The sequence below is a fragment of the Aphidius gifuensis genome, linkage group LG1, assembly GCF_014905175.1.
Source record: "Aphidius gifuensis isolate YNYX2018 linkage group LG1, ASM1490517v1, whole genome shotgun sequence".
Lineage (NCBI taxonomy): Eukaryota > Metazoa > Arthropoda > Insecta > Hymenoptera > Braconidae > Aphidius > Aphidius gifuensis.
This window is the reverse complement of record NC_057788.1, coordinates 29,179,822-29,193,105: the sequence shown is the minus strand read 5'-3', so window position 1 is coordinate 29,193,105 and position 13,284 is coordinate 29,179,822. Positions and strand designations below refer to the sequence as shown.

At 20.0% G+C, this 13,284-nt stretch overlaps 1 protein-coding gene across 2 annotated transcripts; it reads left to right on the top strand.

Moving 5' to 3' along the window:
* Positions 1-1,258: 1,258 nt before the first annotated feature.
* LOC122860204 lies at positions 1,259-11,976 on the top strand. 2 transcript variants are annotated; one of them, XM_044163907.1, is made up of 5 exons: positions 1,259-1,882; positions 2,750-4,165; positions 10,394-10,553; positions 10,766-10,823; positions 10,948-11,976. In XM_044163907.1, exons 2-5 carry the CDS (start codon positions 4,078-4,080, stop codon positions 11,620-11,622), a joined length of 981 nt encoding a protein of 326 aa, XP_044019842.1. In that variant the 5' UTR covers positions 1,259-1,882; positions 2,750-4,077; the 3' UTR covers positions 11,623-11,976. The 2 variants fall into 2 exon arrangements, with proteins under 2 accessions (XP_044019842.1, XP_044019843.1); XM_044163908.1 differs by lacking the exons at positions 1,259-1,882; positions 2,750-4,165 and adding an exon at positions 6,964-7,772.
* Positions 11,977-13,284: the final 1,308 nt, after the last annotated feature.

The window sequence follows — 13,284 nt, the reverse complement described above, 5'->3', positions numbered from 1 at the left end:
AAATTGATAATTTGTAGTATTATTTAAAATTAAATTAACATTTTTTATATTTTCAGTAATTAATTATTTTAATTATCATTTAAAAAAAAGTAAATTATTTAAAGATGAGCTGGGTATTAAGGCTTCTTGACGTGTGTCATGTAAAATTATCTACGTCATATAAATGGAATAAATAAAATTTTATAATGTATAATTTACACGTATGACCATACTGATGATAAAAAAAACATATTTAATTTTTTTTTATCTGTTATAATTTACATGTCACGTGAATTTTAAAAATATTGAAAACTTGCAAACAAGTGTTTAATACGTTAACGGACTTGTGTATCTAAAAATAAAGATAGTTGTGCAAGACAATTCGCAAAATAATCACGAGGCCATAATTAAAATTATCTAATTATAGAAGTATTTAAATATTTCAAGTACGTTTTTTTTTTTATTATTTATTAATAATATATATTATCGTTTAAAAAAAAATGTATATATATATTTTTTGTTTTTTCTTTCAAGTAAGCTCTATGTCTCTTCAAATAAGCTCTATATTTTTTTTTTACTATCAAACTTTGCTAATAATTAAATAATTTAATTAATATTGATTGTATATATCTTTTTTTTATTTTAATTGATTTTTCTTTTCATTACTTTTATCATCAGTAAGTTGACAGAATAAAATAACAAAAATAATGATTAAATATTATTTTTTTTCGTATACAAAAAATCTATAGAAAAATTGAATTATTATAAAAAATGTTTTTATATGTTAATCAGTTTGAAATTTATAATCAAACCTTCAAGAATATCAGGGGACTTTAAATCCCGAGAGAAATATATAGGTGAGATTAGGAGATACCCTAAAATTTCGAAATTCGAAATGAATAAATCGAAAAAAAAAAAAACTACAATTAATCAAAATAATTAGTATTATTCTTTTTAAAATTTAATCTACTATTTAATTAATAAAATTTACAATCAACATATTGATTTTATTTCAAAAAATATATAATTTATTTCGAAAATATATATAAAAGCTTTTTTCAACCCTAAAAAAAAAAATCAAAGACTCTTGACCCTTTATAAGCAAACTACCGAATTTTAGCACTCTAAAAGAAATATAAATATTGACAAGTAAATGTTCTCTCAATAATACAACAAAAAAATATAATAAAATTTTCATGTACATATCCAAAATAATGAAATTTGTAACAAGAAAATTTTGCACATGCGTAGTTATTTAACTGGCGCCATAGTTTTCTTCAGTCAATGCTGGAACGTTGTTACGAAAAGACGTATTTTAAATTTAATCAATATATTTATTATAAACAAAAAAAAAAACACTATTACATTATTTTTATTATTTTATATATTAATTATTTAATTAAATTATCCTTTTCCTTTCCAAGCCTCTTCATCCCTCGTCCATTATTTAAAATAATTCGAAACAAAAAAATACATATAGATTTGTCCTGGAACAGTTTCGATTTGACTCCATTTTTTGACCTTATTATTATTGTTATTATTATTATCATTTAAATTATATGAAAAAAAAATTTAATTAATTAAATTTTTCAAATTATGTTGACAATAAATAGTTATTGATTTATGATGTGTGTCACATTTTATAAAATGTGAAATGAATTATGACGTCAATTATCGATACAAGGATTATTGTTTATAAAAAAATATGTTCGTTATGATTTTAACTGTATAAATATCATTTTTTTTAAATTATTATTATTTATAATATTGTGATTAGTTTTATTTTAATTTTATTTATTATTAAAGTGAAGTGTATTCTTAAAAAAGAAATTTTTTATTTCGAAATTTTTGAAGATAATACACATGCAGATTAACAAAGTGATATATGATATTTTTTAATTGGGTATGTTAACAAATATAATATTTTTTTTTAACTGTTATCACTTGTTATCACATCAATCAATTTTCTTTGTTTGATTTTTTTTTTTTCTGTTTCGTTTGTTGTATTTTAAATATTTTTATTTATCAAATTAAATTGTTAGTTGTTTTTTTTTTTTTATATTGGATAATTATTTATTGATAAAATAATTTTTAAATAAATTATTAAATATTGATTGATGTTTTTTTTGTTGAAATAAATTATTATTTTATAATTTATAAAAGTTTTAAATTGTCAGTGTAATTTATACTGTTGTGATTTATAAAATTCGAGTACAATTTTAACAAAAATTAGAGCACATCTATGCCAATAATGTTTGTGTGTGTATATTTTTTAACAATAATAATGCGCGGTTTTATTGCACAAATAAAAAATAGTTGTATCAATGTGAATGACAATTTGTTCGTTGACATTTATTGTCGTATTATATTGTCCTGAAATTGTCTAGAATAATTCAAAAAAAAAAAAATAATAATCACAAATGAATTGATTGAATAAATAAACAATAAAGACATAAAGCAAAAAAAAAAAAAAATAAAAATTATTGATCAGAAGAATTCACGAGATGGTACATTAACAAAATTATGAAAAATATTTATTTAATCATTATAATTTTGTATAATGATGATAAATTTATCTGTTTATTTGTTCAATCAGACTTGTTGATTAAGTCAGATTAAATCAAAAGTCAATTAATGCAATTGAAAAAAAAATTTTCCACCAAATGAAAAATGGTAATTTAATATTTTTTGTTATTGTTTTTATAATTTTTATTTATATTTAATTTGAAATATGAAATTTTAATTATTATTCCTTTTTCTTATTTTTCAGATTTAGACAATACAAGTTTGAGTTATAAAAATAAGGATAAAAATAATTAAAAATAAAAAAATTTAAAAAAATTTTTATTTAATGATTTTTTAAAATAAATAATATACAATAAAAATCATGCTGAATTAAACTTTTGACCTTCGAACTTATATCAAAGAGAAGAGAGGAATTGAAGAAGATAAAATATTGAAAGTTCTCGAAAGTGTTTGCTCACATTGGCATAATAATTCTTTCATAAAATAACAAAAAAAAAAAATCTACATATAAATACATTTAACAATTAAAAAAATAAAGATAATTATTTAAATTAATAATAATAACATCAAATAAAAATCCGTCCTCAATCATTTGAATAATTTTCTCAAGAATTGAGTAAAAAAAAAAAGCAAAATTAATTTTATTTCTTTTATTATTATTTATGTTTTATTATTATTAAAAATTCAAAAACATCTGTTTAAAGATAATTATAAAATAAACAAAAAAAAAAAAATTCAAATTAACATTTCAATTAAAAATCTATATATTTTAATTAAACAATAATGCAAATAATAAATTTTAAAATGATAAATGCATTGTGATAAAAATTATTTGAAAAAAAAAATAATAAACATCAATAAACAGTATTAAAAACAATAATAATAATAAAAAAAGCTCAGTTATTTAGTGAATGATTAAAAGGAAAAATGTTTGGACTGGAAAAATATTTGGAAACAGGATAAACAAAAAATCAAAAATGTATATGATAAAATTACCAAAAAAAAAAACTTCTTAATGATTATTTAAAAATGAAGCCAACTAAACGACAATCGTCATCTGATATATTTCATCAAAAAAAAAGAACTAAAAAGAAATAAATTGCAGCAAAAAAAAGGTCTTGAAAATCAAAAATAATTATTTAAAAAACGCATATCTTCATTTCACGAGATTCAGAAGAGACATAAATATTTATGATAAATAAAATACAAAAAAAAGTTGATAATAATTTTATTAAAGACTGATTATAATAATCAGTATATTTTTCATGGATTTAAATAACATATCTAATTTATTTATTAAATCCACATATTTTATTTTAAATAATGTGGTTTAAATTTGGATATTTTACAGGTCCATCATTTTTCATAATGGTGGATTGGTATAAAAAATTTACCTGAGTTTTATTTTTTTTTTTTTGCTATAAATAATTTTAAGTTTGACAAAAAAATAATAATAAGTGAATTTTATTTTTCACATGGTGTTTTATTGATTGAGGATTATTTCAAGAGAATTTGTGGAATTAAAAGTTTAATTTGTTTTAAATATATTACAAGTTTTTTTAAGAAGACAGGATGGGTTGTGGACAAAGTAGAATTGGAGCAATATATTCGAAAAATAAAAAAAATAAAAATAATGGAAAAAAAAGCAGTGATTCTGTTCGTAAGTAATTTTTATATTTTTTTTATATTATTAATTTTGTTTATGTTTTTTTATGTGGAAATATTTTTATACAATTATCATTTGTTTATGGAAAAATTTTTACTCTGATATTATAAAAACATCGAAACAAATAAATCGAAATAAATAAATTTCCATATCAGTAAAATTTTATAAAAATAAATTCTTAATTTAAAAATTTTATTATTCGTAAACAAAGTTCAATAAAAAAATAAAAAACAATAGAAATGTTATATAAATTATGAAAAAAACAAATTTATTGTTTAATGATGTGTGATAAAAATGTTTACCAAAATATTGTTTTCTATTTTGTCTAAAACTAATGACCCATTTATGATATTTAAAAAAAAAAAATTAATTAAAAAAGAAAAGGATACGATAAATTTAATCTATCAAATGTAAATATTATTTTTTGATATAAAAAAATAAAATTTTCATAACAAAAACAATCTAAAACATTATAAAAATTTAGATTCTATTTTTTTTTTCTTGTTTGCATAATTCATCAAACAATCATAATTATATTATCAAAATTAAATCATCAATATTGAGCTTTTCCATTGATTCCCTAATTAAAACAAATAAACAATTAGATATTTCTATATAAAAATAAAACGTGCTGGCCATCACGTATGCTGTACTAATTTTCATATATATATATATAATTTTTTATATCATTAAATTTATACACAGCTATAAATAAAATTGTGTATAAATATCATATTGATAAGAAAGAAGCTTATCATCAAATATCAGCTGTTACTAATCATCTCTAATCTCGTGACAGTTAATTTTTTTTAATAAAAAAAAATACTGTCCTGCAAAAAAACAATAATATATTATTCATTTCATTACTCATATCTTTTTACGTTGAATTATTTAACTAATTAAATAAAATTAATTCAATATCTTTCATACAAAAAAAATAAAAAAAAACAAAAATTTAAATAATTCAAAAAACAAAATAAAAATAAATCAATTAAATTAATTTTTTTTTATCTAGTTTATTTCAATTAACTATTTTTCATTATTATTAATTTTATTACAATATTTATTTTTAATTAAATCCAAATAAATTGTTTTAAAAATTATTATAAAATTAATTATATATTGACTCTCAATTTTTTGGTTCTCTTTTATTATATATATTTATTTTATTTATTATGAAAATTGAAAATTAATTATCCAATTAATTTCAAGTTCCTTTATAAAGGTAAATTTCAATGATTATATAAATACTATTATGATTATATTTAGGGATTACGTATACGCAAGCGTAGGACCATCGATTTGTCGTCTCCTCGAGGATTTCTAATAAGGTTCAGAGTCCTACTCCTCTTTTACCTCCTTTTACTTTTTTATATATTTATTTATATTAATTTTTTTTTATCTTTTTATTTTATTTAACCTATTTAACTCAGAATTTTTATAATTTTAAATTATTTTTTGGCTTTAATTTAGGTTTTTAAATTTTTCGAAATTTCATAATAAAAAAAAAAAGTCATCGAAAGAAAAAAAATATTAATAATTAATTTTTTAAAATTAAATAAAGATGATTTTTTTTATTTTATACTTTGTTTAATTATTTTATGACTATTTAAATTTTTCGTTTTTAAATTCCGTATCTTTGTAGACTGATATGATAATTTTTTAATTTTTTTTTTTTTTTACTGTCTCATCCATAATGTTATGCGTCGATGTTTTATCGCAAATGCTTTGGACACTTAATACCCTTTTACGTCATATACTTTTTGTTGTACTAAATGATTATTTTTTTTTTTTACACTAGTTAGTTAATTTTTTTAACTGACATTGATAAAAGATTATGTATTGTTAATTTAATTTCCACGTGATGATTTTTCTTTACTTTTATTATTTATTTTTTCTCATTATTATTTTTTCTGTATACGTAATTTTTGTATTTTCTTATTTATCATAGATATTTATTTATTGAACTTTTTTCTACTTTCAAAATCATGAGGCCATCACGTGTCTATGTGTACATACAATATTTATATTTACTCTGATTCTTGAATTCTTGTCGAACATGTCAGAACAAAAATGGAATGTCAGTCATACTTTTTAAGGGCATTCAACATACCAAGGATATTGAAATACCATTGATAGAAATAAAAAAATATAAACTTATTATTGTTTATAAATTTTATTTTTTATATTATATATTTTTAATTTTCATCAATTTATTAGAAAATAAATTAAGCCAACAAGGTTCTAATCTTTGTCATCCTTCGTCCTTAAAAATAGAAAAAATATTATTTATAAAAATAATAAATAAAAAATAGACAAATAACTACGTATTATTATTATATTTTTAACTACGCGTGTCATAATTAATTTTATATGAAAAAAAAAAATATCTATTCAATACTTAATTTATTATCATTTTAAATACTAAGCTGTTTAACATTTTTATCATATTAAAATTTAATTCTAAAAATAATCATTAATTTTAAATATTTAAATTATCATTTTAAATAATTAAATACTATAATATTTACCACGTATTTTTATTTTCTTTTTTAAATTACCATATTTTTTATTTATTTTTCTGTTTGTATATTTTTTATTTTAAATTTTGAAATTTTTTTAGTGGGAGAAATATGCGCACGCATGTTGTTAACCCCGCTTTATAAAAAAATAAAAAAATATGTAGCCCATTAAAATACAACAAGGCTGTAGAGAAAAACATAAAAAAAAATTTTTCTTTTTTCCTCTAAAATAAATGTTATATGCGCGCGTTGATATTTGAACGAGCCCCTCTAAATAATTAAACCAATAGAATGCTATTATTTTGTACGCATGCGCTTGTTAATTTAAAAAAATACAAAAAAACAACTCGCGATATACAATACCCACGCGATTTAATGTTTTCACTGTGTATTTTATAAATGAAAAAATGAAATACATATACACAAACACACATTGATATTAACTTCAAGGTTTTTGAGACCAATATTATCACTCGCGGTAGTAGATAATCTGACGTTATACTTTAGTGAATATAATATACATGTATATGAAAAATAAAAAATATATATTTTGTGTGTGCGATTACTTGTCGGCGTGGCGCCTTTTGGCCTACGTGATCAAGCGCGTATATGCGTTATAAATCGTATAAATGCGTGCTACACAACTTTTTCCGGGCTCAGTTACTTGACTACTGTGTATCGCACAAATCTTGATAATTTTTCTTTTAAATAATATATATAAATATTCTATTACTTAATCAATAATATACATAATTATTTATCAGTGATATATAAACAAAGTGAAAAAAATTAATTAAAAAAAAATTATTATTACAAAGTTTTTGTGTTAATTAAAGTGAAAGTTTTAATAATAATTTAATTTTTTTTTTAAATTTAATTTCGAAATATATATATGGATTTATAAAATTTAATTTATATTTATTCATTAATTAGTCATTAAAAAAATATCAAACTGTCGCGTTTTTTAATTTCCACCACAATTGGTGGAAATTTAGAAAATCCTAAAAAAAAAATTGAAGCAAGAATGTGGCTTAAAATATTGCGGCAGAATTTAAGCCATTTAGCCAGACGAGCGAAAGGTAAATTTTTTTTTTTTTACTCATTTTTTTTTCCTCATTAAGTTTTTAAGTATTTTTTAAAATTGTTTATGGATAACGCAGATGTGTACTGATTAGTTTAAACAGGTGTGTTTTCAATCGATATATATATACGATTTTTTTTTTTTATATTTTTTTATTACTCACTGTGATTCGGAGTAACATGTTGACGTCGGATTAACAAAAATAGAAACCGTGTCAGTGTAAAATATCTCTATTGAATATAAATAAATTAAAAAAATTAATTTTTTTTATCATCAATGTTTTATTATTTCATTCAAATCATCAAGAAATTAATTTCTAAATATAGTGCACACTGACCTATGATGATAATGATTGTATATTTTTTTTTTTTTTCTAAATTCTATTTTTATATTTTACATTTATGGTAATTTTATAAATCATAAACAACAAAAGTTAATAAACTTTATAAACATATAATTATAATTTTTTTTAACATCTTTTTTTTAAATATTTTTTTTTACTATTCATATGTAAATTAATTTGTGCAACTTAATTGTAAAAATAGATTTAATTCTGTTTATAAATCTCAATACGACGTCACGCGACGTATGTGTATATTGCAGACTTAGTTTGTGACGTTATGTGTCGTCGACACACATTTTTATTCATGGTAATTAACGCGAAGCACCGAGGCTAATTATTCAGTATCTTGATATTGTCATAATACATTGAAATATAAATCAATAAACAATATCAACACCATTACATTGTTTTGTAAATTATTGTTTACAATAAAATAGTATACCATAATTAAACATCCGCGTTTAAAATAAATAATAACATCATTAAATTATTTTTGTTGTTGTCTTTTTTTTTTTTTTATATAAAATAACTTTCTATATTTTATTTTTTTTTAATAATAAATAAACGCTAGTAAAATAATATTTTTTTTTTTTTTATCAAAAAAATTATTATCTTATAAAAACGATAATATAATTTAAAAATTTTTTATTTTATCAACAATATTTAACTGTAAAACATGAAAATTAAAAAAAAAAAAAGAAAATAGTATTTTAATTATTTTTAAATGATAAATATTTTTTGTTTTTGAATTAAAAAATAATAAATAATTCGTTTTTTTTTTTTACGTAGGTAGGACGCTTCGCTTCACCTTCGTATTTTTTTCATTTTATTTTATTTGTTAATTAAAAATATTAATTTTTATAAAACTAATTATTTTATTAATCAAATATAAAAGCCAAAAGAGTGTTATTTATTATTTTTATTTAATTACTCATGTAACATGTTTTTAGTCTGACGATATTATTATATTGACACCTTTTTTGCACGTGTGGCTTTTTTTATCATTTGATATTGAATGTCTGTCTCTGCTCGAGGTCAAATCACTCATAAATAAAGTTATTAAAAATATATATTAATAATAAAAATAAAACGTCAAATAAATAAATTCAAATAATATAAAAATATAACGTTAAGAATTTTACAATAATACAAGTAATTTTACAGTGGCATGATTTTACATACCGGAAATTGAGGGTAATGATCATCATGAAAAAATATAAATAAATAATTTATTAAAACATCATATAAGGTCATGATATAATTGCATTTCCGAGTTAATTTATTTGAATTTATTTCATTGAATTTCTCTTGTATTTTTATACTTTTATTTATTATCATTGAAATATATTTATTTATGTTTTTTATTTATTTAACAAACTCAGGCAGATGTGAATTTTTTTTTCGAATCGATATTGTATTTTTGGAGGGGATTAAGCAAAGGGTGAATGAACGAGGGGGTTCAAGGGGAATTTATATCCGCAGAATTGTGTGTCCAGATAGATTTTCGTATCTATAAATTGACCTAGATATTTCTTTGCGGTCTTTGACTTCCTCAATAATAAATTCAAACCCCAAACTACTTGACATATTTGTATTTTATCATTTAATTAATTTATCATAAATATTATTTAAAATATTACACATTTTTATTACTTAATATCCTGTTGATAATTTTTTTTAATTAAATTAACATATTTATTTAAACATTTAATATTTTGTTGTTTTATAAATGTAAAAATATCTCAATTTAAATGGTTCTCCTTCTTTTTTTTTTTATCAATAAAATATTAGATAATGTAGAACAGGAAAAAATATTTAAAAAAAACAAGAGGAAAAAATTTATAAATCTTTGCGTTTTATGATTGAAAATATTGAAATGAAAATTAAATATTTAAAACTAAATATTTGTGCGATAATATGGATATAAAGTAAAAATAAAATTTTTTCTGTACAATATTTAAATAATAGATGAACTAGATAAATTAATGATAATGCAATTTGATTGTATGTAAAAATATAGAACAGGAAAATTAACGAAAAATTAAATATCATTGTAAATTTATAACGTAAACAATGTGACGAGACTCCACGTGATACTTGTCATCAAGATCTTGGCCTCGTATATATTTTTCTATCAACAAAGAATCGAAATAAAAAAAATAAATAAATACTTTAATCAATTCAATGAAATAATTTTATTGATTCTATTTTTAAATAAATTATTTACTTCATTACATTTTTAATTTATGCATGTATTTTTTTTTTTTTTTCTACAGGTACAGCATCGATTGAACAAAAAAATGCCAATACCAAGACTAAAACAAACAACAATGGTATTGAAATAACAAGAAATGAAGAAAATGGAACAATTGATATTAAAAGTCAAAAAAAAAAAACAAGCAGTGGACCTGGACATGGACCTCTATTACAACAAGCGTAAGTATTTTTAATTATTTTTAAATTGAAAAGCTTGACTCTAGATAAGACATTTTTTTTTTTGTTTATTTTTCATTACAAATTTAATATGAAATTTTTATCTTGAGTCAAATTAGCTATGTAAAAATTACTAATAAATATACCATTAATATTTCAACAATATTTAATTAAATAAATAATACAAAATTTTAATTTTTATATTCTACTTGCAGTGAGATGTCATCGAGCCAAATAGATTTTTTTCGTATGCTTGATGAAAAAATTGAAAACGTAAGTTAATTTAAATTAAAAAATAAATAAAATTTATTATATTTTAGTGTCCCTGAAATAAATCCCATGAAAAAAAAAAAATAATAATAAAATTAAAAAACAAAGAAATTTTGTTAATTTTCAGGGACCAGATTATGATGAATCATTGGATGCTGTTCATCGTGCTGAAAGAATAAGTGATTTATTACGTCAATGGGAATTAGCAAGTATGACATGGTCAAGTGTAACTGATATAAATAATATTGAATATATAACAAAAACAGATGATCATGGTATTGAATCAATACGTTATATGAGTGCAAAAGATCGTGAAGGTATGCGTAATATTATTGGTGGTAGACCAGAATGTGCACCAGTATTTGTACGTAATGCAAATCGTGTTGATGGTCTTGAAGAAATATTACTACCACCACAAAATATGCCACGACATGTTTTAGAATCAATAAGTCAAAGTCCAACACAAACATTTAAAAATACAACATCACCTGGTACATCACCAACAAATAAAAATTATCATAATAATCATGATTATAATACACAAAAATTAAATAATAATTATTCACAAAATAATACAAATACACAATTTGTTAATAATGATTATGTTACACAACAAGCCATTTATCGTGAACAATATTTACAACAAACTGGTATTATAGCAGTACAACCAGCCTATCAAAGTCCAAATACATTAAGAAATAATACAAATTATGTACAACAATTTCAAATGTCATCAATACCAACAAATCAACAACATTTTAATGGACGTAAACGTGCATTTGATACTGCACAAATGACGTGACCGGTAATTTATTATCGGTTTACGAGATAAATAGACTGATGTACTGTTTTTTTTTTTTTTCCCAATTTTTTTAATTGTTTTAATTTAAATAAATAATAAAATTAATTAATATATTGGCTTTTATCAAAAGAAAAAACACAGTGAATTAGATAAAAATTCAAATGAAAAAATAAAATATATGAAAAATTTTTAGATAAATAATGTAAAACATTTGTATATGTTCATAATTTGAGTATGATTTGGTCAATATATTTAAGGCCTAATTAATGGCTATTAATTAAAGTGCCAAATTTGAACATTTTTTTTTTTTTATTGTTTATATATATTATATTGATGAATATTCTTCTGTCACATGATTATTGAGATTGTTATAATAACTGAGATTGTACGAATTTATTTATCTAAAAAAAATAAAAGCTGAAAAAAAATTCAAAGATGATAAAGATAACAGTTAAATTAATACAGAAATAATTATTTAAAAATTGACTAGAGAGTCATTGATTTAAAGATTGTAAAAACATTATTGATGATGGTAAAAGATAAATTAATGAAATCGTGCGCTGGACGACGAAGAAGATTATAAATATAAAAAAAAATATATGTTTATCTATTAAACTGTAGATGAAATGAAATTTAAATAACGAAATTTTTGTATAAATGTATTAGCGAAATGTGGAGGGTTACATCGATGTACAGTAAAAAAATCCTAAAACTTTATGAAAAAAAAAATCACAAATGATAATTTAAATAGAACAAGTTGGGAATTTTTTGCTGTAAATAATAATTTTATGTATATAAATAATAATAATATACATAATGTATTAATATTATTATTATAAATATCAAAGATATATATGTTGTAAGTAAAATCAAAGAAAAACTATATACAAAATATTTGAAAATTTAAACAAAAAAAAAAAACCATACAAGTCTTCTAATTGTACACAAAAAATATCGCTGTATATTTAAATTATGCAATTATAATATAATTTACGTGATTGTATATTTCTATATATTCACCGTGTTTAAACGGCGAAAACTACAAAAAAAAAAAACATACAAATTTTAATTGATAAAAAAAAAAAAACAGAAACATAAAAACTTGAAAAATTATCTTATCATTGTTTTTGTGATCTGATAAAATAATATATAATAATCACAATAATTATAATATTTTAATGATAAAGTCACGAAGCTTGAATCAGAAAAGAAAAATAAATAAATATATGTATATTTAGAAGTTGACACATTTATGCCTGTAAATTTTGTTTTGCATCTATTTCGAAAATTTAAAATTTTCGCTTTTTTTAAAAAAAAAAAAAAATAAAAAAAATAAATAAATGGAAAATTTCATCTTGATTAAATTGTGTTTTGAGTTTTTCATTTTTTTTTTTAATTAATAATAATTTTTATATATGAAAATAAATGATAGTATTGTGGGTGTTGAAGTATGTCCTCGAATTTGAATCAATATTATCGAGGTGAAAATGAGAAAATAAATAAATAAATAATTCAAGTAGATACTAGTATAAAAGAGTACATATGTCATTTTAATGAATGTTTTTTTAATAGGATTTAGCTATTATAGAAGTCATAGTACTGACACATTTGTTTATATTTTTTTTTTCTTTTTACAAGTAAATTTAATTTGTGGTTTGCCGC